Genomic DNA, 26773 nt, shown 5'->3' on the forward strand with positions numbered 1-26773 from the left:
CCTGGGACCTGCGGAGGCCCAGAGATGTTTTTAGGAAGGAATTTGGGGTGGGGTGTGACGGCTGGCACTCCTTGCCAGGGGCACTGGTCTCTGTAGTTTGAGGACACTTTCATCCTTGTTTTTGTCTTGGATTTAGTTCGAAGCCCACTCCAGGTGGTGCTCCAGTTTTCCTCCAGGCTCAGTGTTCTTGGGTCACTTCTGGCAGCTCTAAGACCCTATTGGATGCCAGGTTCTAGGGTTGAGCTCCTGGTAACATGGACCTGGATGAGACCCTGATTGTAGTAATCATTCCTCAGGTGGGCAGGAATAAATAAATAAGTAAGTAAATAAACAAATTCGATTGATTTCTAGCTTCCGGCACCACAACTGGAAGGGGATTCTCCTGGCTCTACATTCTGGAATCATACTTTCTGGACTAGGGGATCCTATGGGGTGTCTGCGATTCAGACTGTGACAGCCCCATCCGAGGCCAGCACACACCACATTGTCTTGTTGGTCCAGCACGAAGTTCTTTTGTATTTTGCTCTGTCCTAGATGCCAGGCTGATGTCTGAGGTCTCTCTCTCTCTCTGAGCTCCTGCTCAAATGTTTTCTGCGTACCTGAAAGAACACATCAAATTCTTTTCGTACATGTGTATTTTCATTTGGTTTTAGTTTTGGGTGCATTGTGTTAGGCTGTGCCTGCTTGGTTTTTTTTTTTTGTTTTTTGTTTTTTTTTTGGTTTTTGGTTTTTGGGCCACCCCCCGGCAGTGCTCAGGGGTTATTCCTGGCTGTCTGCTTAGAAATAGCTCCTGGCAGGCACGGGGACACCATATGGTCCCCCGGGATTCGAACCAACCACCTTTGGTCCTGGATTGGCTGCTTGCAAGGCAAACACCGTTGTGCGTGCTATCTCTCCAGGCCGCTTGTTTTGTTTTGTATTTACTTTTGTGCCACATTGACGGTACTCAGGGACTTTTTTTTTTTGGTTTTTGGTTTTTGGGCCACACCCGGCAGTGCTCAGGGGTGACTCCTGGCTGTCTGCTCAGAAATAGCTCCTGGCAGGCACGGGAGGCCATATGGGACACCATATGGTCCCCCGGGATTCGAACCAACCACCTTAGGTCCTGGATCGGCTGCTTGCAAGGAAAACGCTGCTGTGCTATCTCTCCGGGCCCGACTTTTCTTGACTCTACACACAGAGGGTTCACTCCAGGCAACATTATGGGACACTAGCCTAGGATTAACCTCGTGTTGGCCCTGTCTGTATCCTCCCCAGCTCTGTTGCTTCTGTTCCAGGGCATGCAGCTCAGCTCTTGTCCTTCTCTCTACAGAATCTCGCGTCCTCCCTGCATCCACATTTCTCCTCAATAAACCTCTTGCACTTTTAAAGCCTCCCTGTCTGCAGTCCCATGACTGGCAGTTCTGATTGGGAAGCAGGAGCAAAGGATTTTTCTGGAAGCCATAGTTGCTGGGTGTCTGGTCATTTTGACCTGTACCAGGAGGGATTTGTTTGGGAGTGAACTGTGAGTGCTTATAGCCCGGAGCAGAGGTTTGATTCACTTGATGGATCCTGCATTTACCTTCTTGCCTCTTTTCTCCTGGGCAGAGATGGGCTCTGGGAGCAGAAGGGGCTACTATGTTTTTAGCATTTGGGTCATTCCCAGAGTTGATTTTTCATCTTTTTCTGGCTCTGTTGTCAGTGCTCAGTGAATCTAGTGCAAGAATTGCACTGGGTGATCTCTGTGCAAAGGAGCACCTCTAATCTAATCTTCTAGATTACTGTCCTCATATCACATTAGCTGATCTGGCATTCTAGCATGTTGTCTGGGGACCTTCCCCTCTGCGTGCCCATGCAGTGGGATATGGAGACTAGGTGCTCAGGAGGACAGAAGGAAGAGGCCCTGAGTCCTTCTAGGACCCTTGGTGGGATGGGGGGCTGGCTGGTCCTGTCCTCTTCCCAGGGCTCTGGGTTTGCCTTGGCATTGATCTCCTCTTTGTGTGCTCAGGACATGGTGACCTTCCCTGACGTGGCCGTGAGCTTCTCCCTTGAGGAGTGGCCATGTCTGGACACCTCTCAGAGGAAGCTCTACAGAGACGTGATGCTGGAGACCTACGAGCACCTTCGGGCAGTAGGTGAGAGTTTCTGGACAGCTACTGCTGTGGGCTATATCCCGGGGTGGGGATGTGCTGGGATCAGGCAGGGATCTCGGTTCAACTGAAGACATGATGTCTGACTCCCCAGCCCCTGACTTTATTCCTCAGATGAGTTCAGCCTTTATATTTTTAAATGTCTTTTGAGTGGTCAGATTAAACAGTCCTAAATTTTGTCAGGAGTTTGCCATATCTGAGCCAAATTGGATTTGATACCTGGTTTAGTTACTAAGCCTGCCAGGTTTTCTCCTCAACTACAGAGTCAGGAGTCGGTCTTGATCACTATATGTTTGGCCCAAAGTGAAGTGATGTCATGTACTGAGAGCTCTTACCCACACCTAGGTGTGCTCAGAACTTATTATGAACTCTGAATTTAAGGGTCACTTCTAATGGGTTTCGGGTATCATCTGGGGTACTAGCAAGCATTTCTTGGTTGGCCTTGCTTGTGGTTACTTGTGCCCTTCTCTACCATTGCTTCAGTTTTCATGACTGACTGCAAAATCTATTTTTTTTTCTTCATTTATTTTTATGATTTCAATAGTGCCACTCAGCAGATCCTGGGGTAACTTCAGTGCTTCTTGAGACATTATATTGTCCCAATATATCTGATCTTTCTGTATGCAGACAGAGCATGTTCCCCAATTCATTACATTCTGTCCCTGGCCAGCCAGGGACAGTGTCACTTTATATATATATATATATATATTTTTTTTTATGTGGATTATACAGGCAGTCCAAGAGCTTATCCGCAAGGTCTGCACCCAAGATTCCCTTCTGGTGGGGCTTGTTGGAAAGTATATGGATTTTCGGGATTGAATCATTGTTAACTGTCCATGACACATGTCATACCTACCATAATATCACCCAGTGTCTAACCCCAAAGTCCTTCCTCATGGTTCCAGGAAAAGTCCCTTCAGTCACATTTGTTGCAGTCATGCTTCTGTAATTAGATATTTTGGTTTTTGCACAGATCTTATGTCATAGGGAGGGTGTCACAGAGCATCTCTTGGTTTCATCTCACCATTAGGTGGTGAGGCAGGGAAACCCATCTTGAAATTGAGTAGTTGCTGTTTCCCAGTCTTCAGGGTGTCCTCTAAACCCGCCCTGGTGTAAGTTGGTGCCAGGGCATCATTAGGGCCTTCAGCATTAGAAGTTTGATTCCTGGGCCCGGAGAGATAGCACAGTGGCGTTTGCCTTGCAAGCAGCCAATCAGGACCAAAGGTGGTTGGCTTGAAGCGAATCCAGGTATTCCATATGGTCTCCCGTGCCTGCCAGGAGCTATTTCTGAGCAGACAGCCAGGAGTAACCCCTGAACAACGCCGGGTGTGGCCCAAAAACCAAAAAAAAAAAAAAAAAAAAAAAAAGAGGTTTGATTCCTGGTAGTGGAACAGAAAACAATTCCAAGGATGGGATCCAGGGTTCGCGGTGGGGTGGAGGGGTGGCCAATGTACTACCAACTAAAGCCTGCCAACTCACTGAGATAAATCTGACAAATGTTCAGGGTGAAAGGGCCCCCTGCAATATAATTTAGGAGTCCCTATCCCTATTAGATATGAACTTTCTGTACCCAAGATTTTTCCATTTTAATGTGTCTATGCAAAAAAGAACAATGACACATGATGCTACTGGTGCATGGGGGTGTGTGTGTAAAAATAACAAGCTAAGCAATCCCTATAACCTGAACTAACATGAACTCACAACCCAAGAGACACTTACTTACTAGACTTTTCTCTTAAACAAATTTAAAATGGGATGGGGAAAACTGCATCTACATTACTACATAATGAAATACACCATAAAGTTATATCTATTAAATATATGCATGTAATGAAATATTCAAAGGAAGCATCCATATCTTCTTTAAGTATTAAAATAATCTTGTTTGATGGGAATAAAATCTGGAGCACAGCTTAAGCCTGCAACATGGTCTTTTGGAGTCTGAAAAATAACTCACAGCAGCCAGAGATCAGGAAATGTTCTCAAGCTGAGAGTCTCACAAACGGTGAATCCAGTAGTGAGTAAAGCAAAGGTTGGTGGGAGAAAAGTGGTCACAGAGAGCAAATCTGCAGCAGCAGAGGTGGCAGCTTCTTCCTGGGCCGAGGCAAGGTGGGGTTGGAGGCATTCCTTTCACTTTGTTGGGAGACTGGCAGCCAGTTTGGGAGGGTAGTGTTCTGGGTCCTGAGGAGTTAAGAACTGAGGGTGAAAAGGAAGAAATAAGAGATCAGGGGTGAAAGTACAAAAGAATTTGTAAAGTGGTAAGCAGAGGGAGGGAAAAAGGAAAGATTATATATAACACGGAACGACTATTACATTATTGATAGACATTACGTACAATACAGAGAAGTAGACAATGAAGATTGATCCACAGGTTACAGTTGAAACACTGACCCATGTGGAACTGGTCAGAGCACTTAAAAAATATCAAGCTGATAGGTCAGATGGAAAGGTTTTCAAATTCCTAGGTAAATCACCATTGGTGAGGGTTAACTTTGTTGAAAGGGTTTCAGGTTAGATTCTGCATAGAGGTCTACAGGGCTGGGGCTGGAGTGATGGAAATAAGGTGCTTGCCTTGCACGGAGCCTTCAGAGTGGACCCAGTTTGAATTCCAACAGCCCATATCATCCCCCGAGCCTTCCAGTAGTGACTTCTGAGTGCAGAGCCAGGAGTAACCCCTGAGAGGTACAAAACAGACAAAAATAAAAAGAAGACTACAATGCTAAATTACATGGTAATGAGTGCTTGAGCATCCAGGTTAATTTCCTGAAAGCAAACTGAAAACGTGGACATCAATATAATAGTAAACTAGCTTGAATTGAAAATAAATTGCAATAACATACTCAGTGAATGAGCAGTGTAGCGAGTCTGGCAGTAGTTGCCTATTGCATTGGTATATGTGGACATAAACATTAGATCAGGTTGGGCAGGTATAATCAAATGGAAAAGGAATAGAATATTTTCAGGACATAATGAGCACTGTATTTGGAGACTAATCTAGCACTGTCATGCATAACTAGAGCTACCAATCTATATGTCCAAGAACCACTCTGAGCAAAAAGATTCAAGAATTATTATAGACATAGTAAAATTAAGACACAAAAACAGTCGTATAGTGAACACTGTAGTAGGGGTCCATGACTTCCAAATGCATTGTGCCCCTCTTTCTGTGGGGAAAAGCATTTATACATTATGATAGCCCTTTATAAAGAGCAATTGATTGAACATCTGCTCAATCTAAACAGCTATCTCCATTGCTGCAGTTCTTTTTGATGAATAGAAGGGAATATGTGCTTTTGTGTTTTCTTCTGACGCAGTTTGTTTTCTTCTTACGGTTTCTTGGATGGAGTCAACGGTGTTCAAGACAACTACCATTAAGACCAGGGGTCTCCAACTCAAGGCCCGAGGGTCTTTTGGGGCCTTCCGTACAACACAACAAGAAAAATAAAAATTACACGATCACATTATTAGTCATAGGAAAAGCATTTGATAAGGTCCAACACCCATTCTTGATAAAAACTCTCAGCAAGATGGGAATGAAAGGAACCTTTCTCAATCTAGTCAAGGCAATCTACCACAACGTAATGGCAATCAGTCTTTTTCTGTTTTTGTTCTTGGGCCACACCCTGTGACGCTCAGGGGTTACACCTGGCTATGTGCTCAAAGACATTGCTCCTGGCTTGGGGTACCATATGGGACTCCAGGGGATCTAACCGCGGTTCGAGCTAACAAGCACATGCAAGGCCTTACCAGTTGCGCCTTCACTCTGGAAGAGCCACAAAATGTTGTACGGAGGGCCTTTTGCGGCCTGCAGGCTGTGAGTTTGAGACCCCTGCTTTAGGGTTTTCTAAGTAAAATATCATGTCATCTGCAAACAGTGAGAGCTTGATTTCCTCCTTTCCTATCTGGATTCCCTTGATATCTCTTTCTTGCCTAATTGCTATAGCAAGTATTTCCAGTACTATGTTGAAGAGAAGTGGTGAGAGTGGACAGCCTTGTCTTGTACCAGAATTTAGTGGGAAGGCTATTAGTTTTTCTCCATTGAGGATAATTGCCATTGTCTTGTGATAGATGGCCTTGACTAGGTTGAGAAAGGTTCCTTTCATTCCCATCTTGTTGAGAGTTTTTCAAGAATGGGTGTTAGACCTTATCAAAAGCTTTCTCTGCATCTATTGATGTGATCATGTGATTTTTATTTTTATTGTTGTTGATGTTGTGTATTATGTTGATAGATTTACGGATGTTAAACCATCCTTGCATTCCTGGGATGAAACCTACTTGATATTAGTGAATGATCTTCTTGATGAGACATTGGATCCTATTTGCCAGGATTTTGTTGAGGATCTTTGCATCTGTGTTCATTAGGGATATTGGTCTATAATTTTCTTTTTTTGACAGCATCTCTGTCTGGTTTTGATATCAAGGTGATGTTGGCTTCATAAAAGCTGTTTGGAAGTGTTATAGGTTTTTTAGTTTCATGAAAGACCCTGGCTAGGATTGGTTCCTCTTGAGAGATTTGAAAGAATTCATTAGTTAATCCATCTAGGCCTTGACTTTTGTTTTGGGGCAGACATTTGATTACTGTTTTAATTTCCTCAATAGTGATGGGGGTGTTCAGATATGCTACATCCTCCTTTTTCAACTGTGGAAGGTTATAAGAGTCCAAGAACGCATTTTTTCCATGTTCTCATGTTTAGTGGCATAGAGTTTCTCAAAGTAGTCTCTGATTACTCTTTGTATCTCTGCAATATTTGTAGTGATCTCCCCCTGTTCGTTTCTAATACGGGTTATCAAGTTTCTCTCTCTCTCTTTGTGAGTTTTGCCAATAGTCTATCAATCTTGTTTATTTTTTTAAGACCAGATTCTACTTTCGTTGATCTTTCGGATTGTTTTTTGGGTTTCCACTTCATTGATTTCTCCTCTAAGGTTTGTTAGTTCCTTCTGTCTCTCTACTTTTGGTTTCTTTTGTTGATGGTTTTCTTATTCTATAAGCTTCATCATTAAGCTGTTCAAGTATTCTCCTTCTTCCTTAATGATATGTGCTTGCAAAGCTATAAATTTTCCTCTCAGTATGCTTTTGCTGTGTCCCATACATTTTGATAGTTTGTATCTTCATTGTCATTTGTTTTCAGGGAAGTTTTGATTTTCTCTTTGATTTCCTCTCGGACCCATTGGTTATTCAGTAGTAGACTGTTTATTTCCAGTTGTTAAAGGTTTTCTTCTGTGTCCCTTTGTGTTTTAGATCTAATTTCAGAGCCTTGTGGTCAGTGAAGGTAGCCTGCAAAATTTCTATTCTCTTGGTTTTATGGAGGTATGTTTTATTTGACAGCATGTAGTCTATGCTGGAAAATGGCCCATGTACATTTGAGAAGAATGTATATTCAGGTTTCTGGTGATGGAGTGTCCTAAATCTATATCTACTAGTCCTCTTTCTTCCATTTCTCTTTTCAGGGCTAGTATATTTTTGTTGGGTTTCAGTCTGGTTGACCTATCAAATGTTGACAGGGCCATGTTGAGGTCTCCTACAATTATTGTGTTATTATTGATGTTCTCTTTCAAATTTGTCAATAATTTCATTAGATAATTTGCTGGTCTCTCATTGGGTGTGTATATGTTTAGTAGTGTGATTTCTTCCTGTTGCACATATCCCAAAATTAGTAGCAAGTGTCCATCTTTGTCCCTTACAACTTTTCTGAGTCTAAAGTTGGTGCCATCAGATATTAATATGGCCACCCCAGCTTTTTTTTGGGGGGGGGCCACACCCGGCGATGCTCAGGGGTTCCTCCTGGCTGTCTGCTCAGAAATAGCTCCTGGCAGGCACGGGGGACCATATGGGACACCGGGATTCGAACCAACCACCTTTGGTCCTGGATCGGCCGCTTGCAAGGCAAATGCCGCTGTGCTATCTCTCCGGGCCCCACCCCAGCTTTTTTAAGGGTGTTGTTTGCTTGGATGATTTTCCTCCAGCCTTTAATTTTTAGTCTATGTTTGTTCTGACTATTCAGCTGTGTTTCTTGTAGGCAATAAAAGGTTGGATTCATCTTTTTGATCCATTTTGCCACTCTGTGTCTCTCTCTTTTTTTTTTTTTTTTTGTTTTTGGGCCACACCCGGCATTGCTCAGGGGTTACTCCTGGCTGTCTGCTCAGAAATAGCTCCTGGCAGGCACGGGGGACCATATGGGACACTGGGATTCAAACCAACCACCTTTGGTCCTGGATCGGCTGCTTGCAAGGCAAATGCAGCTGTGTTATCTCTCTGGGCCCCACTCTGTGTCTCTTAATTGGTGCATTTAGTCCATTGACATAGGATTTAATGTCATCTTTGTGTATAAGTTTGGTGTGTTTGTTGGTCAGTCTTGTCTTAAGGTAGTCCTTTCAGTTTTTCCTTTAAGGGTCGTTTTGCATCTGTGAAGTTTCTGAGCTGTTGCTTATCCATGAAGTTAAGTATCCTTCCGTCAAATCTGAATGTGGGCTGGGCTGAGTGCAGTATTCTAGGTGAGATATCCATTTCATTCAGTCTTGTCACAATATCCTGCCACTATCTTCTGGCCTTGAGAGTTTCCTGTGAAATGCTAAAATTCACCCATCAACCTGTCTGGTCCTGGACTTTTATTCTTAGAGTCTTAATTACAGTTTGACTTTTCTTACTTGTGATTGGCCTGTTTAGGCTTCTAATTCCTCCTCATTCTGTATTGGTAGATGATATGTTTACAGAATCTGTTCATTTCTTCTAAGTTTTCTAGGTAACAGAGTATAATTACTCACAATAAGCTCTCATGATATCTTGTATTTATGGGGGTTCTGTTGTAATCTGTCCCCCTTTCATTTCTGATCCAGTTTGAGTATTTTCCCTTTTTTATCCTTTTGATTCTTTCCAGCAATTTGACTATCTTCTTCATTTTTTCCCATAAAAACAATCCTGGTCTCATCAATTCTTTGTATTGTTTTCTTTGTTTCCTTATTTATTTCTGCTATAGTTTATATTATTTTCTGCTGTGTTTGGGTTTCTTTGCTGTTAGTTTCCCAGATATTTAAGGTGTGCCTTTAGGTTGTTAATTTTATCTTTTTCTTTCCTATTGTAGACTTGTATTGCTCTGAGTTTCCCCCTAATTACTGCTTTTATTGGGTCCCATAGTTTTTTTGCAATTTTTTTCTTCTCGATTATCATTTGTCTGAAGGAATCCTTCCTTCCTTCCTTCCTTCCTTCCTTCCTTCCTTCCTTCCTTCCTTCCTTCCTTCCTTCCTTCCTTCCTTCCTTCCTTCCTTCCTTCCTTCCTTCCTTCCTCCTCCCTCCCTCCCTCCCTCCTTCCCTCCCTCCCTTCTTTGATCCAGTTGCTGTTGAACAGCCTGTTGTTCCTTTTCTAGGTGTTAGATTTTCTCTGCCCCTTCTTTTTACAATCAGTTGGGCGTTTTTGTTTTTGTTTTTGGGCCACACCATGTGACGCTCAGGGGTTATTCCTGGCTATGTGCTCAGAGATTGCTCCTGGCTTGGGGGACCATATGGGACTCCAGGGGATTTAACTGTGGTCCATGCTAGGCTAGCACATGCCAGGCAGACGCCTTACCGCTTGTGCCACCACTCTGGCCCCTCCAACCAGGTTTTTTTTTCTGTGTGTGTCATACCCAGCAGCGCTCAAGGGTTACTCCTGGCTCTACGGTCAGAAATTGCTCCTGGCAGGCTCAGGGGACCATATGGGATTCTGGGTTTCGAACCACCAACCTTCTGTATGCAAGGCAAACGCCTTACCTCTATGCTATCTCTCTGGCCTCTCAAATCAGTCTTGATCTTGTGTCGTTTTGATCTGTTAGAGTGTCCTAAAATGTGGTCTATCCTAGAGAAGGTTCCATGTGCACTTGAGAAGAATGTGTATTTAGCTTTCTGAGAATGAAAGGCCCAGTGTAGATCCAAGTCAGGCTTGGGAGACCATATGCGTTGCTGACGGACTTGAACTGCAGTCAGTCCTAGGCCATTCGCTAGCAAGGTAACCCTACCGCTGTACCACCACTCCGGCCTCATCTATACATTTTTTAAGTCTGCTGGATCGTGACTCCTTGATTTCTGGTGCCAAAAGAGTAAGCATTATTTTAGGTTCTCATCTATAATCAGGTGTTTTGGTGGACTTGGAAATTTGCCAGGTTTACTCTCCATATCCCCAACTGCAGGTGTCTTCCTTAATTTTCTTTCCCTTTCAGGGTGTTTAAGAAAGTGATCCATTGAACTGTTCTTTTAGAGGTTGACTAGAGTATTATCTACATTAGAGGTTGTTTTTTCTAATGAGGCAAGGTTATCTGTATAAGATAAACATATTGTTAACTAATTAATAGGTTTGTTCAACTGGGTTTTGACTGTACTTTTTTTTTGGTTTTGGTTTTTGGGTCACACCCAGCAGTGCTCAGAGTTTACTCCTGGCTCTACACTCAGAAATCACTCCTGGCAGGCTCGGGGGACCATATGGGGTGCCAGGATTTGAACCACCGTCCTTGTGCTTCTAAGGCAAATGCCTTACTGCTGTGCTATCTCTCCAGCCCCAACTATACATTTTCTAAGAGAAAGAATTGCTTGGTCCAATCTTCCTGAAATATATAAATTGAAATGTCTTTGCACAGATGCACTAGCATGCAAGTGAATTGAGAAAAGGAGGGTTGATGGGAGGGACCAGAGGGTTCCTGTCTCCATCCACACATAGACCTGAAATAGGGCACAGGACAGCAGGGGATCAGTACCAGCAGTCTCCAGCCTTTTTCTGTTTTGTTTTGTTTTGTTTTGTTTCTTAGCCATACCCGGTGGCGTTCAGGGGTTACTCCTGGCTTTGTGCACAGAAACCAGTCCTACCAGGTTTAAGGGATCGTATGGGATACCAAGGATCAAACCCAGGTTGGCTGTGTGCATGGCAAATGCCCTACCACTGTGCTCTCACACTGACTGCTAGCCTCCTCTTTTTAAGACACCATTGGGCTTTGGCAGTACTTTGATTTACTCCTTTCTCTTCACTCATGCTCAGTCTCTGAGGGATTCAGAGAGCTATAGAGGTTGCCGAGGTCAAATGCAGGTCAGCCATGTAAAAGGCCAGTGCTGTTCTATTGCTCCCCCATCTCCCCACTGTATTATCCAGACCCCTCAGAATCTTTCATTTCAGCCTATTCAGTCTGCAATAACCAGTGTGCATATGGAAAGCAGAGATTCTGTTTTCATCTGGTCTGTGATTTGGTCGTTTTTATTAGAGACCTAGACTCATGCATGGGCTGCTATCCCCTTCATTGTTTCTAACCCATAATTCATCCTTCGCAGGCTATTGTGGAGTGAAGCCAGAGCTGATCTCCTGGATAGAAGGAGAATTCCTTGGGAGGCTGCCGAGAGGCGTGTTTGCAGGTGAGTGTGGGAAAAGACCCCTGGGCTCAGGGCCTGCTAAGATGTGGAACATTGTAGGCACTTGTGAGATGTGGGCCGGGGGCATGGACATTGGTCACCCAGATTGGATTGCAGGGCCTCTCCTGCTCCCATTGACTGCTCTTGAGCCTGAGTCCCAGAATGATCTGGAGCTTTGCTGTCTTGCCTTTGCCCTTTCTTGTTCCCTCTCTCTGTGTGTTTCAAACAGATCCTGAGATTCTGAGCTATCACTCACTATGCTCTCAGGATGGCTTCAGAGCCCCATGTTGGAATGCCCTTCTCAGTCCCCTCAGCCCTTTTCCTTTACTCTGGCCTTTGCCCTTGGATCATTGTGGGATTTTTGAATTCCCCAATAAAGTCATTTTCTTTTCTCTCCTTTTATTTGAGGTTATCTCATTGATGGTACTTGCGGATATTTTTTTTTTTTTGTTTCGTTTTTGGATCACGCCAGGCAGTGCTCAGGGGTTAATCCTGGTTCTTAGCTCAGAAATCACTCCTGGCAAGCTCAGGGGACCATATGGGATGCTGGGAATCAAACCACCTACCTTCTGCATGCAAGGCAAACACCTTTCCTCCATGCTATCTCTTCGCCCCACTTGCGAATATTTCTGACCCCGTTCTACAGGAATCACTTCTGGTGGTCTTTGGGGCGACATTATGGGATGCCAGGAATTGAACTTGGGCCAGCCACTTGCAAGCCAAGCACACTCAAGGATTTGTGCTGAGGGATCACTCCTGGCAGTGCTTGGTGAGCCAGATAGAAAGTCAGGGTTTGATCTGGAATTCGCCACAAGCTAGGCATGCACTGTAAACCTTGTACTATGTCTCTGGCCCATAAATATGCCTTTTAGATGGCAAGACTCAAATTTAAACTTACTCATATATAATCTTTCTAACCATAATCCTTTCCTTCCATTGGTAAAACTGCAAGGTAGATACATCCTAACTATATTAATACCTTTTTCCTTGTATGATGTCACTAAGGATGTTTTGACCTCATGAAATCAAGTATCACTACATCTTAGCAGGTTTAAAAAAAATTTTTTTAGGGCTCGGAGAGATAGCACAGCGGTGTTTGCCTTGCAAGCAGCCGATCCAGGACCAAAGGTGGTTGGTTTGAATCCCGGTGTCCCATATGGTCCCCCGTGCCTGCCAGGAGCTATTTCTGAGCAGACAGCCAGGAGTAAACCCTGAGCACCACCGGGTGTGGCCCAAAAACCAAAAAAAAAAAGAAACCCCCCCCCCCCAAATTTTTTTAGTGTAGAATATCTTTAGAAACCACATCACAGAGTAATGATTTCATGGTGCTGTATATGCAAAGGTCACTTAAGATCTTCTGTCATAAATTTCCAGGATAGCAAGTTGAAGCAATAGTACAGTGGGTATGGTGTTTGTGTTTCATATACCAAAGCAAGTTCAGTCCTCTGGACCCTATATGGTCTTTCGCTGCCATACAGGATAACAAGTACTCAGTGATGGTCCTTGGGGTTATTCCTGGCCCCATTCTTCAAAAATCACTTCTGGTAGGGTTAGGGTTAGGATTAGGGTTAGGGTTGGGGACATTGTGGGTTGCCAGGAATTGGCCTTGGGTCAGCCACTTGCAAGGCAAACACCCTCCCTGCTTTGCTTTATCTCTTGACCACCCAGAAAAACTTTTTGTCAGTAGTTTCAAACCATTGATGTGTAAGCCCAGCACAAAGTTAATGTGGATTTTACTAAGCTACTCACCATGATCCTCCCTACTTCTTGCATTTTCTATCAGCTGATATAGTACGTGAAAATAATGTGTATTTCATGCCATCCAGGTTACCACATTCAACCAGGTTTTATTTAACTAATTATTTTATTTTAATTATTTTTTTCCGGTGGGAAAGAATACTGTGCCCTCCCTCCCAAATAATATATTTTTTATTATTATTTTTAAATATCTTTATTTAAGCACCATGATTATAAATATGTTTGGAGTTGGGTTTTCGTTATAAAACGGAACACCCCCCCTTCACCAGTGTAACATTCTGACCACCAGTCCCCCCAAATTCCGCTCCTCTCCTACCCCTTGCCTGTATTCATGACAGGCATTCTATTTCCTCACTCACTATCATTGCCATAATAGTTGTCAGTGTAGTTATTTCTCTAACAGGACTCACCACTCTTTTTGGGGAGCTTCATATCTTGAGCCAGTCCTTCTGGCCCTCATCTCTGGGAATTATTACACTGTCTTATTTTTCTTAAAGCCCATAGATGAGTGAGACTATTCTGTGTGTATCTCTCCCTCTGACTTATTTCACTCAGCACAATAGATTTCATTTACATCTATGTATAGGAAAATTTCATGACTTAATATCTCCTGACAGCTAGCTACATAATATTCTATTGTGTACATGTGTCATGGGTTCTTTAGCCATTCATCTGTTGAAGAGCATCTTGATGTTTCCAGATTCTGGTTATTGTAAATAGCGCTGCAATGGATATAGGCATGAGGAAGGATTTTTGTATTGAATTTTTGTGTTCCTGGGCTATATCTCTAGGAGTAGTATAGCTGGTTCATATGGGAGCTCAATTTCCAGTTTTTTGAAAAATCTAAATATTGTTTTTTTATAAGGGCTGGATTAAACGGCATTCTCCCCAGCAGTGAATGAGGGTTCCTTTCTCCCCACATCCCTGCCAGCACTGATTGTTCTTTGTGATGTGTGCCAATCTCTGTGATGTGAGATAGTACCTCATTGTTGTTTTGATTTGCATCTCCCTGGTGATTAGTGTTGTGAATCATTTTTTCATTTGCCTTTTGGCCTTTTGTATTTTTCTTTTTTTTCCTTTTTTTCTTTTTCCGGGCCACACATGTTTGATGCTCAGGGGTTACTCCTGAGCACTCAGAAATTGCCCCTGGCTTGGGGGGACCATATGGGACGCCAGGGGATCGAACCGCGGTCTTTCCTAGGCTACCGCTTGCAAGGCAGACACCTTATCTCTAGCGCCACCTACCCGGCCCTGGCCTTTTGTATTTTTCTTTGAGAAATTGTTCATTTCTTTTTTTTTGTTTTTGTTTTTTTGGCCACACCCGTTTGATGCTCAGGGGTTACTCCTGGCTAAATGCTCAGAAATTGCCCCTGGCTTGGGGGGACCATATGGACGCCGGGGGATTGAACCACGGTCCTTCCTTGACTAGCGCTTGCAAGGCAGACACCTTACCTCTAGCGCCACCTCTCTGGCCCCAAATTGTTCATTTCTTCTCCTCATTTTTTGAGGGGTTAGAATTTTGTTGGTGTTTTTTTTGTTTTGTTTTTTGTTTTTGGGTCACACCAGGCAGTGCTCATGAGTTGCTCCTGGCTCTAAGCTCAGAAATCGATCCTGGCAGGCTCGGGGGACCATATGGGATGCCGGATTCAAACCACCATCCTTCTGCATGCAAGGCAAATACCTTACCTTCATGCTATCTCTCAGGCCCCAGGTTTTTTTTCCTTGTTAAGATTTGTCAGTACCTTGAATATCTTAGGTATTATTCCCTATCTGATGTGTAATGAGTGAATAGTTTATCCCATTCTGTGAGTGGCCTTTGTATTATCCTTACTATTGTCATTGAAGAGCAGAAGCTTCTCAGCTTAATATGGTCCCATCTGCTTTTCTCAGTTTCCACTTGTTTGGAGATTGCTGTTACGCCTTGAAGATGCCTTTAATCTCAATGTCATAGAGTGTTTTACCTACATATTGTTCTATATACTTTATGGTTCCAGGTCTGATATCAAGCTCTTTAATTCATTTGGATTTGACCTTTGAGCATAGTTAGGTGGAGTTCCGAGTTCATGTTTTTGCATGTGGTGATCAGTTGTCCCAACACCACTTGTTGTAGAGAGTTTCCTTGATCCATTTTGCATTTTTTGCCCCTGTATCAAAGATTAATTGATTTCATGTCTGGGGAACATTTTCTGAATACTCAAGTCTGGGCCCGGAGAGATAGCACAGCGGCGTTTGCCTTGCAAGCAGCCGATCCAGGACCAAAGGTGGTTGGTTCGAATCCCGGTGTCCCATATGGTCCCCCGTGCCTGCCAGGAGCTATTTCTGAGCAGATAGCCAGGAGTAACCCCTGAGCACCGCCGGGTGTGGCCCAAAAACCAAAAAAAAAAAAAAAAAAGTGAATACTCAAGTCTATTGCACTGATCTGAGGGTTTGTCTTTATTCCAATAAAATGCTGTTTTAATGAGTATTGCTTTGTAGTACAATTTAAAGTTGGAGAAAGTGATGCCTCCCATTCTGTTTTTCCTCAGGGTTGCTTTAGCTATTTGTGGATGTTTATTGTTCCAAATGAATTTCAGATGTGTTTGATCCACTTCTCTGAAGAATGTCAGGAGTATCATTCGAGGAATGGCATTAAATCTTTACAATGCTTTGGGGAGTATTGCCATTTTAATGATGTTAATCCTTCCAATATATGAACAGGGTATGTGTCTCCATTTCCTTGTTTCCTCTTTTATTTCTTGAAGCAGTATTTTGTAGTTTTCTTTGTATAGGTCCTTCACCTCCTTAGTTAAAGTTGACTTCTAGGTATTTGAGTTTGTGTGGCAAAATGTGAATGGGATTGTTTCTTGAATGTTCATTTCTTTTCTATCATTTGTGTATAAGTAGGCTATTGGTTTTTGCATGTTAATTTTGTAACCTGCCTCTTTGCTATATGAATCTATTATTCTTAGAAGTTTTTGGTAGTTTTAGAGTTTTCTTTTTTTTTTTTTTTTTTTTTTTTTGGTTTTTGGGCCACACCCGGTAACGCTCAGGGGTTACTCCTGGCTATGCGCTCAGAAGTCGCTCCTGGCTTGGGGGACCATATGGGACGCCGGGGGATCGAACCGCGGTCCATCTCCTAGGCTAGCGCAGGTAAGGCAGGCACCTTACCTCCAGCGCCACCGCCCGGCCCCAGTTTTAGAGTTTTCTACAGATAGTATTATGTCATCTACAAACAGTGACAGCCTGACTTTTTCCTTTCCTATCTGGATGCCTTTGTTATATATGTATTTGTTGTTGTTGTTTGTTTTTTGTTTTGGTCACACAGGCATGCTCAAGGATTACTCCTGGCTCTGCACTCAGAGGCCACTCCTGAGGGGCTTGGGGGATCATATGGGATGCCATGATTCAAACCAGATTTGTCCTGTGCTGGTGCATGCATGTCAAAACGCCTTATTGCTGTGCTATTGCTCTGGCCCCTGTTCTTTTTCTTGCCTAATTGCTTTGGCAAATAGTTCAGTACCATGTTGAATAGGAGTGGTGAGAGGAGGCAGCCCTGTCTTGTGCCAGATTTTAATGGGAAGACTTTTAGATTATCTCCATTGAGACTAATATTTGCCATTGACGGAGTAAATGGCCTTGAGTCTATTGAGTTCCTTCCATTTTCATCTTGTTGATAGTTTTTATCATGAATGAGTGTTGGATCTTATCGAATGCTTTCTCTGCATCTATTGATATGATCATATGGTTTTTATTTTTCCTTTTGTTGATATAGTATATTATGCTGATTGATTTGTGCATATTAAACCACCTTGCATTCCTGGGATGAATCCTACTTGGTCATGGTGTATGATCTTTTTGATGAGGCATTCGATCCTGTTTGCCAGGATTTTGTTGAAGATTTGTATCTGTGTTCATCTGGAATTTTGGTCTGTAGTTTTCTTTTTTTGTGTTATATCTGTTAGGTTCGGTATTAGGATGATGTTATCTTCATAAAATCTACATGAGTGTGTTTCTGTTTCTTTAATTTCCTGAAAGAGCCTGAAAAGGATTGGTAGTAACGTGTATACTCAAGTATAAGCCGGTTTTTCCAGCACAGACTTGACTTATACTCAGGTTGTACAGGTTATTTGATTCAGTGCGTGTGCACTGAAGAGGTAGGCGGCTGAACTGAGCTGTATGCCACTGAAGTAACTCATAGTACTCAATGGCAAATTTAATGAAGTGAATAAATCATTTGAGACAGTAAAGGCTTGTGAATGTTTCTAAATACCCTCACATCAGATAAAACTGAAGCTCATTTTGGATATACAGATGAACTGGAGGAGGAATCCAGTTTTGAAAGTTTTTAACGTCTGTGATTTAGCTTGATTACCTTTTAAGGTACAGTTTTCTGCACTTTATTGAAAAATTTAAAGTTATTTTTTCTAGTCTACAGTTTTTCCCAGCAATAAATATCATAAAGCTTTTAACCTACTGATTCCTCAATTATTGTAATTGTTTTGGATATATATTTTTCTTTTTGAAATGTACCAATGGCTGCTGCATTTTTTCATCTCAGCTTATACTCGAGTCACTAAGTTTCCCAGTTTTTAGGGTAAAATTGTGTGGTCTTATACTCGTGTCGGCTTATACCTGAGTCTATATGGTAGTTCCTCTTGAAAGGTGAATGAATTTATTAGTGATTTATCTGGGCCTGGGCTTTAGTGTTTGGGAAGACTTGATTACCTTTTTAATTTTCTGAAGAGTGATGTGTCTGTTTAGATAGGATATATCCACGATGGCGAACCTATGGCATGTGTGCCAGCGGTGACACACGAATGCCTTGCACCTCGCATGTGGGAAGGTCCGCAATTAAGATATGCGGCACGTGCTGCATAGTTTTTAGATATTAAAATCTTGTTATTAAGGTTTAATTGATGTGCTGGCACTTTTGAGGAAATTCTTTGGTTTTGTGCGGCAGTTGGGCACTCAGGCTCAAAAAGGTTAGCCATCATTGGACTAGATGATCCTGATTCAACCACGGAAGATTGTAAAAATTCAAGAATTTAGCCTTTTTTCAGGGTCTTCTGATTTGTGGCATAGTGTTTCTCAAAGTCTCTGATTACCCCCTGAATCTCTCAGTATCTGTAGTGATCTCCTCTCTGTTTATTTCCAATCCAGTTTATTGAGTTTCTCTCTCTTCATTGTGAATATTTTGCTAGTGGTTTATCTATTATTTTCAAGGAACCAACTTTTGCTTTCATTGATCTTTCGAATGTTTTCGGGATTTCCACTTCATTGATTTATGCTGTAAGCTGTGTTACTTTCTTCTGCCTACCTATTTTTGGTTCCCTTTGTTGATCCTTTTCTAATTTTATAAGCTGTGTCATTAAGCTATTCATGTAGGCCCCTTCTTCCTTAATGTGTGCTTGCAAATCTATACATTTTCCTCTTATTAGTGCTTTTGCTGTGTTTCATAAATTCTGATAATTATGTTCAGGAAATCTTTTGATTTCCTATTTTATTTCATTTCTTTGATTTCATATCTTCACTCATTTTTTCAGTAGTGAGCTGTTTAAATTTTCAGTTTTTAAACTTTTTCTTCTGTGTTCCTTTGTAGTTGGCTTCTAATTTCAGTGCATTGTGATCTAAGAATTTCTGTACAATTTCTTCTTGATCTTATGGAGGTATGTTTTATGGGCTAGTATGTCTATCCTGGAGATTGACCAAGGTGCATTGGAGAATGTATATCCTGTTTTAGTCTAGGTTCAAGCCCACCTTCTTTTATTTCTCTTTTCAGAGCTAGTATATTCTTGTTGACTTTTAGCCTAGTTGACCTATTGAGGTTTCCCACTATCATTGTGTTGCCATTGATGTCTTTTAGATTTGTTAACAATTGTATTAAATATATTCCTGGTCGGCCATTGGGTGCTGCAGGCATCTTGCATCTCAGCATCTCTGGTAAGGATGAAAATCCTTCATGAGAGGAAAATGAGTAACACAAGTGGTCGAAATGAAATATGAAATGAGACCACACAAAATACATTGTATGGGGACCCACGTCTGCAATAGACATGAGACAATTTTACTTCTCGGGCTGAAGAATTTTAAGCACACTCTGGTATGCCAGGTTTTTTCATGAAAACAAAGGGCAGGGAATCTTAGGAGAAGGAAGACAATTATAGCAGGCCCTAGAATATACATATCAAAAACTAGGCGATACAGATGAAAAGAATCCCCAACTAAAAAATGAGGAAGTGCATAATGGGGTGTTCTGGTTTAGCAAGTATGTTTTTATAACAAAGAAAGAGAAATTGGTTTTGTTACAGTTTTGCAGCCTGCCAGAATAGTAAAATGCAAGGAAGATAGGAGCTGTGTGTTTACTACCTAAAAGCTGAACACAGAAAAACAGGTTGCAGGTAACTGGCTCGACTTGTCTTTGAGTTGCAAATATACTTAGCCAGCGGGGAACTTTGGCAGCCTTTGGTACTGAAATTTTTCTGACTGCACATAGACTGAGGCTGAATTTTGGTCTGTAGTTTTGCAAGAGAGACAAAGCCAAATGATAAGAAAAGAGATTTAATGTTACCGCCGTCACATAACAGAAATAAGCCAGTGATTCACGGAGTGGTTATGATTAACTTCCTCCAACGGGCCTGCTGGCTAAAATATTTCTTGGGAGAATATCAAGCACTGCACAAGGAAAGCCAATAGACACATCTGGTGTGTGCTTCCCCTAAGATGGAGACATCTATGCTGTATGTTGTGGCAATTGCGTGCATATATATTTAGGAGTGGATTCTTCCTGTTGTATATATCGTTAATTATTAGAAAATATCCATGTTTGTCCCTTATAACTTTTCTTTTTTCTTTTTTCTTTTTTTTTTTTTTTACCACACCCGGTAACGCTCAGGGGTTACTCCTGGCTATGTGCTCAGAAGTTGCTCCTGGCTTGGGGGACCATATGGGACACCGGGGGATCGAACCGCGGTCCGTCCAAGGCTAGCGCAGGCAAGGCAGGCACTTTACCTTTAGCGCCACCGCCCGGCCCCATCTTTTCTAAGTCTAAAGTTTGTGTCATCTGATATTAATATGACCATTCCAGCTTTTTTTTTTTTTTTTGGTTTTTGGGCCACACCCGGTGACGCTCAGGGGTTACTCCTGGCTATGCGCTCAGAAGTCGCTCCTGGCTTGGGGGACCATATGGGACGCCGGGGGATCGAACCGCAGTCCGTCTCCTAGACTAGCGCAGGTAAGGCAGGCACCTTACCTCCAGCGCCACCGCCCGGCCCCCCATTCCAGCTTTTTTACAGATGCGTTCTTTGCTTGGAAGATTTTCCTCTAACCTTTAATTTTGAATCTATGTTTGTTCTGCCTATTCAGAAGTTCTGCCTGTGTTTCTTACAGACAGCAGAAAGTTGGATTCAGCTTTTTATGCATTTGCCACTCTGTGTCTCTTAACTGGTGTTTTAGTTCATTGAAGTTGAGAAAGATAATTGTCATGGGTTTTAGTGTTATCTTTATGTAGGACTTTGGTGTGTCTCTTTGTCTGTTCTGCCTTAAAGTAGACTTTTCAGTTTTTCTTTTAATATGAGTGGCTGTTTATCCATGAAGCTATGTATACATCCTTCAGACCTGAATGTGAGTTAGACTGGGTACAGTATTCTAGGTGAAGCATTAATTTTATTTAGTTTTGTCACCATATCCCCCAGTGCCTTCTGGCTTTGAGGGTTTCTTGTGACAGATTTGCTGTAAATCTTAAGGATGCTTCTTTGAATGTATTTTCCCTTTTTGATCTTGCAGCTTTTAGTGTTCTGTCTCTATCTGTGGGACTCATCATTGTTACTAGAATGTTTCTTGAGGTGCATTTCTGTTTTGTTTTATTTTGTTTTTTAGTTATTTTGGCCACACCTGGTGATGCTCAGGAGTTACTCCTGGCTATGCGCTCATAAATCGCTCCTGGCTTGGGTGATGCCAGAGATTGAATCAGGTCCTGGTCAGCCATATGCAAGGCAAACACCCTATTGCTGTGCTATCATTCAGGCCCTAATATTTCTTGGGGTGCTTTTCTTTTTCTTTTTGGTTTTTGGGCCACACCCGGTGGTGCTCAGGGGTTACTCCTGGCTGTCTGCTCAGAAATAGCTCCTGGCAGGCATGTGGGACCATATGGGACACCGGGATTCGAACCAACCACCTTTGGTCCTGGATCGGCTGCTTGCAAGGCAAATGCCCCTGTGCTATCTCTCCGGGCCCGGGGTGCTTTTCTTCAGGCGGCTTTTAAGCTGGTACTCTTCAAGCATGCAAGATTTGGTTACATGCACTCTATCTCCAGTAATTTCTTTTTTTTTTTTTTTTTTTGGGCCACACCCGGCAGTGCTCAGGGGTTACTCCTGGCTGTCTGCTCAGAAATAGCTCCTGGCAGGCACGGGGGACCATATGGGACACCGGGATTCGAACCAAACACCTTTGGTCCTGGATCGGTTGCTTGCAAGGCAAACACCGCTGTGCTATCTCTCCGGGCCCTCCAGTAATTTCTTGGCAATGATGTCCTTGACTGAATTCTTCCTGGAGTTTTGCTTCCTGGGTCTCTGGGACTACAGGGATTCTTAGGTTGTTTCTGTTGAGTTTATTAATGACTTCTACTTTCTTCTGTTTACATTCTTTGAGGAATTTTTCCATTGTTTGATTGTTTGTGTTAAGGTTCTTTTCCAGTCTCCTCTTTTGTATGGATTTGCTATGCATCTCCTCTTCCTACTCACTGATCTGGTCCTCAGTAGATATTACTCTGTTGGAGAGGCTTTCCAGTGAGATTTTCATTTTGCCTACCATGTTTTTCAGGTCTTTTATTTGTTTGGTGTTCTCTGATTTCTATTTCAAGAGGATTTCAAATCCTCTTGATTCTTACTTGTGGTATGTTCAGCTCATCCATACTTTCTTTGAGTTCTATGAACATCCTCCATATTTCTTCTCTAAACTCATCTGAAAGGCTTAAATAAGTGGTTGGGACTTTTCAGGTCATCATAGTTGCCATATGCATTCTCTTTGCATGGTGTTTCCCTGCATTGTTTCCCATTGTTCTGCTTTTAGTGTGGTGTTTCCTTGGCGTTGTGCTACTAGGGTTCTTTGGCTAGGATATATTATTTTAATTAATTTATTTCAGCATCATGATTGCAGAAATGTTCTTAGTTGGGTTTTTTATAGAATGTAACACTGACCTTAACCAGTGCAACTTTTCAGCTACCAGTGTTCTCCATTCCCTCTGCCCATTCCTGCCTGTCTGGGACAGAGATTCTGTTTCTCTCATTAAAACTGTCAGGTAAGGGCCTGGAGAGATAGCACAGCGGTGTTTGCCTTGCAAGCAGCCGATCCAGGACCAAAGGTGGTTGGTTTGAATCCCGGTGTCCCATATGGTCCCCCGAGGCTGGCAGGAGCTATTTCTGAGCAGACAGCCAGGAGTAACCCCTGAGCAACGCTGGGTGTGACCCAAAAACCATAAAAAAAAAAAAAAAAAACTGTCAGGCTAATTATCACTGTAGTTAGTACTTTAACTGTACTCACTGTCATTGTGGTAAAGTATATCATGGGCTGGTCCTCCAAGCAGTCCCTCTGATTTTTGTCTCTGGATACTATTACCATACAGTCCTTTATTTTTCTTATATCCCACAGATGAGTGAAGCTGTTCTATGTTTATCTCTCTCCCTGTGATACATAATATAAGAATAATAATTTCCTTGCCAGTTCATGTATAAGCATATTCATGACTTTATTTTTCCAAATGACTCCATAGTATTTCATTGTGTAGATACAGTTTCTTTTGCCACACATGTGTTGTCCTGCACCTGGGTTGTTTCCAGATTCTGGCTATTGTAAATAGTGCTGTGATGAACATAGAAGTGTAGAGGGCATATTTGTACTGTTATATTTTTTCTTCCTAGGGTGTACTTGTTTTTTGTGTATACTAGAAGTAGTTTTGCTGAATCATATGGGAGCTTTGTTTCCACTTTTTTGAAGCATATATATATTTTTTTCCCCAAAAGTCTGGAATATATAACTTTCTACTAGCAGTGTAAGAGAATTCCATTCTCGCTGCATCCATGCCAACACGGGTTGTTCTAATTAGTTCTTAGAGGGTACTCAAGAAGCAGTGATTGCAGTTGTTTCCCTGTGATGTTGGGAGGTCATGCCATGCCTGGAAATCTTACATTCAGTGTTGGCTCACTAGCCATGTTTTATTGTTGTAGGGTTTACTAGGTCAAGTAGTGTTCACAGGGCTCACATCCAGCAGTGCTATCGGTCCACATAGCTTTCGGGTCAATCCTAAGGGATTGTCACTTGAATAATCAATCTGCTTTATAACTTTTGGGCTTTTTGAAGAAAGAAGTTGGGCTATCCACTATTAATACTCAGGCATTACTCTTGAATTTGTGCTCAGAGATCATTCCTGGCAGTGCTTCGGGAACTAGATAGAATGTCATGGATTGGGGCCGGAGAGATAGCATGGAGGTAAGGTGTTTGCCTCTCATGCAGGAGGTCATCAGTTCGAATCCCGGCGTCCCGTATGGTCCTCCCGTGCCTGCCAGGAGCAATTTCTGAGCCTGGAGCCAGGAATAACCCCTGAGCACTGCCGGGTGTGACCCAAAAACCACAAAAAAAAAAAAAAAAAAAAAAAAAGAATGTCATGGATTGGGGCTGGAGAGATAGCATGGAGGTAAGGCATTTGCCTTGCATGCAGAAGGATGGTGGTTCGAATCCTGGCATCCCAAATGGTCCCCCGAGTCTGCCAGGAGCGATTTCTGAGCATAGAGCCAGGAGCAACCCTTGAGCGCTGCCGGGTGTGACCAACAAACAAACAAACAAGTCATGGATTTAACTGGGATTGGCTACAAGCTAGGCATGCAGCATAAACCTTGTATTATGTCTCTAGCCCCTAAATATGCCTTTTTAGATGGCAAGGCTCTAATTTAAATTTATTCACATGTAATATGTCTAGCCATAAGCTTATCCTTCTCAATACCTTTTCTCTTGTAGAATGTCACTAAAGATGCTTTGACCTCATGAAATCAAGTGTCACTACATCTTAGTAGAGTAAAATATCTTACAAACCACATCACAGAATAATAATATGATTTCATGGTGCTATGTATGGCAAGGTCACTTAAGATCTCATGTAAAAACGTTCCAAGATAGAGGATTGAAGCAATAATATAGTGGGTTGTTTGTTTTTCTTTTTTTTTTTTTTTGGTTTTTGGGCCACACCCTGTGACGCTCAGGGGTTACTCCTGGCTATGTGCTCAGAAGTTGCTCCTGGCTTCTTGGGGGACCATATGGGACGCTGGGGGATCGAACCGCGGTCCGTCCTAGGCTAGCGCAGGCAAGGCAGGCACCTTACCTCCAGCGCCACCGCCCGGCCCCGGGTTGTTTGTTTTTCATGCACCAACCTAAGTTCAATCTTCTGGACCCTATATGGTCTTCCAAGCCTAAAAAGAGTACTTGCTGCGTACAATGGGAGTAACCCCTGAGCCTTGTGAGGTATGTTCCAGAAATAAAAACGAAGAAAAGTTTCTGGATACAGAATTTTAAAATTTACAAGATTTCCGAATAGAAATGAAATGAGAAAACACTGTTTGGGGCCAGAAGCATAGTGCAGTATTCTGTACAGTTCTTTATTCCTGCCAATTGTTATCCAAAGCACAAATCAAGGAATAAACTCTGAGCACTCTTGGGCATAACCACAAAATCCAACTGGACAAAATTCCTCCCGACTATTTAGGAGCATGAAGGTTTTATCTTGCTTTATCAGCAAAATGAGGAAAGCTAGTAGAACAGACTTTAGCAAGAGATAAATCTATAGTAGAGACAGCCTTATTGTCTACTCTGACCTACTCTGACCAAAACCTCCCTTGTTCAGCAGAACCAAAGCCAGAAATCCATCTATGTCCCTCCTGCTCTTTGGCCTTCTCCCATCAGAAAATTCTCTGTCGTCACATGAGACATTGTCACCCATCTCGGATCCTTCCCGGAACATCTGTAAGAAAGCACCTTCAATCAGAGAGTTTCAGTCCACGTGACAAGAACCAATGGCAACCACATTCTGATCCATATAATGACCAACCAAGGGATGACATATTTGAAAATCAAAAGCACAAAGAAAGCTCCATGCCTTTGTCTAAGAAGATTAGACAAAACAGAATTTCAACAGCCTTTTCTAGCCTATGTAACAGTCCAATAGGGAGCTTTAATAAACATGAGATTTCAATGGAGAAGGAAAAGAAAGCAGACCAAAAGGGAATTCCAAAGGACACAGGGAAAGTAGTTCCAGGCATAGGAATGCCAACAATTTTAAGTGAAAAGTATAGAAGACCTGGTCATGGCTTCAGTGGTGAATCTAATCTCATCACACACCAGAGCACTCAAGCACAGGAGAAGCCCCATACTTGCAGTGAGTGTGGGCGAAGCTTCAGTCAGAGGTCAGGTCTCATCAAACACCAGAGGACACACACAGGAGAGAAGCCCTATGTTTGCAGGCAGTGTGGGCGAGGCTTCAGTCAAAAGTCAGGTCTTATCACACACCAGAAGGCACATACAGGGGAGAAGCCCCATGTTTGTAGGGAGTGTGGACGAGGTTTCTGTCAGAAGTCAAGTCTCATCACACATAGGAAGACACACACAGGAGAGAAGCCTTATGTTTGCAAGGACTGTGGGCATGGTTTCTCTCAGAAGTCAGGTCTGATCAGACATCAGAAGACACATTCAGGGGAGAAGCCCCATGTTTGCAGTGAGTGTGGGCGAGACTTCAGTGAGAGGTCAAGTCTTATCATACACCAAAGGACACACACAGGGGAGAAGCCCCATGTTTGCAAGGTGTGTGGACAAGGCTTCCGTGTGAGGTCACATCTCATCACACACCAGAGAACACACACAGGAGAGAAGCCCCATGTTTGTAGGGAGTGTGGCCGAGGCTTCCGTCAGCAGTCAATTCTCATCACACATCAGAGGATACACACAGGGGAGAAGCCCTATGTTTGCAGGGAGTGTGGCCAAGACTTCAGAGTGAAGTCACATCTCATCACACACTTGAGAACACACACAGGAGAGAAGCCCTATGTTTGTAGGGAGTGTGGGCGAGGTTTCATTACAAGGTCACAACTCATCACACATCAGAGGACACACACAGGGGAGAAGCCCCATATTTGCAGGGAGTGTGGGCGAGGATTCAGTCAGCGCTCAACTCTCCTCACTCACCAGAGGACACACACGGGGGAGAAGGCCCATATTTGCAGGGAGTGTGGGCGAGGCTTCAGTCAGTCCTCAGGTCTTATCATACACCAGAGGACACACACAGGGGAGAAGCCCTATGTTTGCAGGGAGTGTGGACGAAGCTTCAGTCAAGTGTCAAATCTCATTACACATAAGAGGATTCACACAGGAGAGAAGCCTTATGTTTGCAGGGAATGTGGGCGCGGCTTCAGTCGGAATTCAGATCTTATCACACACCAGAGGATTCACATGGGAGAAGCCCCATATGTGTAGGGAGTGTGGACATGGCTTCAGTAAGAAGCCATAT

At 42.8% G+C, this 26773-nt stretch overlaps 1 protein-coding gene across 1 annotated transcript; it reads left to right on the plus strand.

Moving 5' to 3' along the window:
- Window positions 1-254: 254 nt before the first annotated feature.
- On the plus strand, window positions 255-26773 carry LOC125994996 (histone-lysine N-methyltransferase PRDM9-like). Its single transcript, XM_049764549.1, has 4 exons — window positions 255-296; window positions 1988-2114; window positions 11416-11496; window positions 25121-26773. Exons 1-4 carry the CDS (start codon window positions 255-257, stop codon window positions 26737-26739), a joined length of 1869 nt encoding a protein of 622 aa, XP_049620506.1. The 3' UTR covers window positions 26740-26773.

Source organism: Suncus etruscus, chromosome 17 (genome assembly GCF_024139225.1).
Source record: "Suncus etruscus isolate mSunEtr1 chromosome 17, mSunEtr1.pri.cur, whole genome shotgun sequence".
Classification (NCBI taxonomy): domain Eukaryota; kingdom Metazoa; phylum Chordata; class Mammalia; order Eulipotyphla; family Soricidae; genus Suncus; species Suncus etruscus.

What these genes read in the sequence shown, in the direction of transcription:
- LOC125994996 (XM_049764549.1), top strand. Translation starts at nt 255, where the DNA reads ATGGACCTGGATGAGACCCTGATTGTAGTAATCATTCCTCAG. An exon ending in TTGTAGTAATCATTCCTCAG is followed by an intron (nt 297 to 1,987) that starts GTGGGCAGGAAT and finishes TTGTGTGCTCAG; the next exon opens with GACATGGTGACCTTCCCTGA. An exon ending in GCCGAGAGGCGTGTTTGCAG is followed by an intron (nt 11,497 to 25,120) that starts GTGAGTGTGGGA and finishes CTTGTTCAGCAG; the next exon opens with AACCAAAGCCAGAAATCCAT.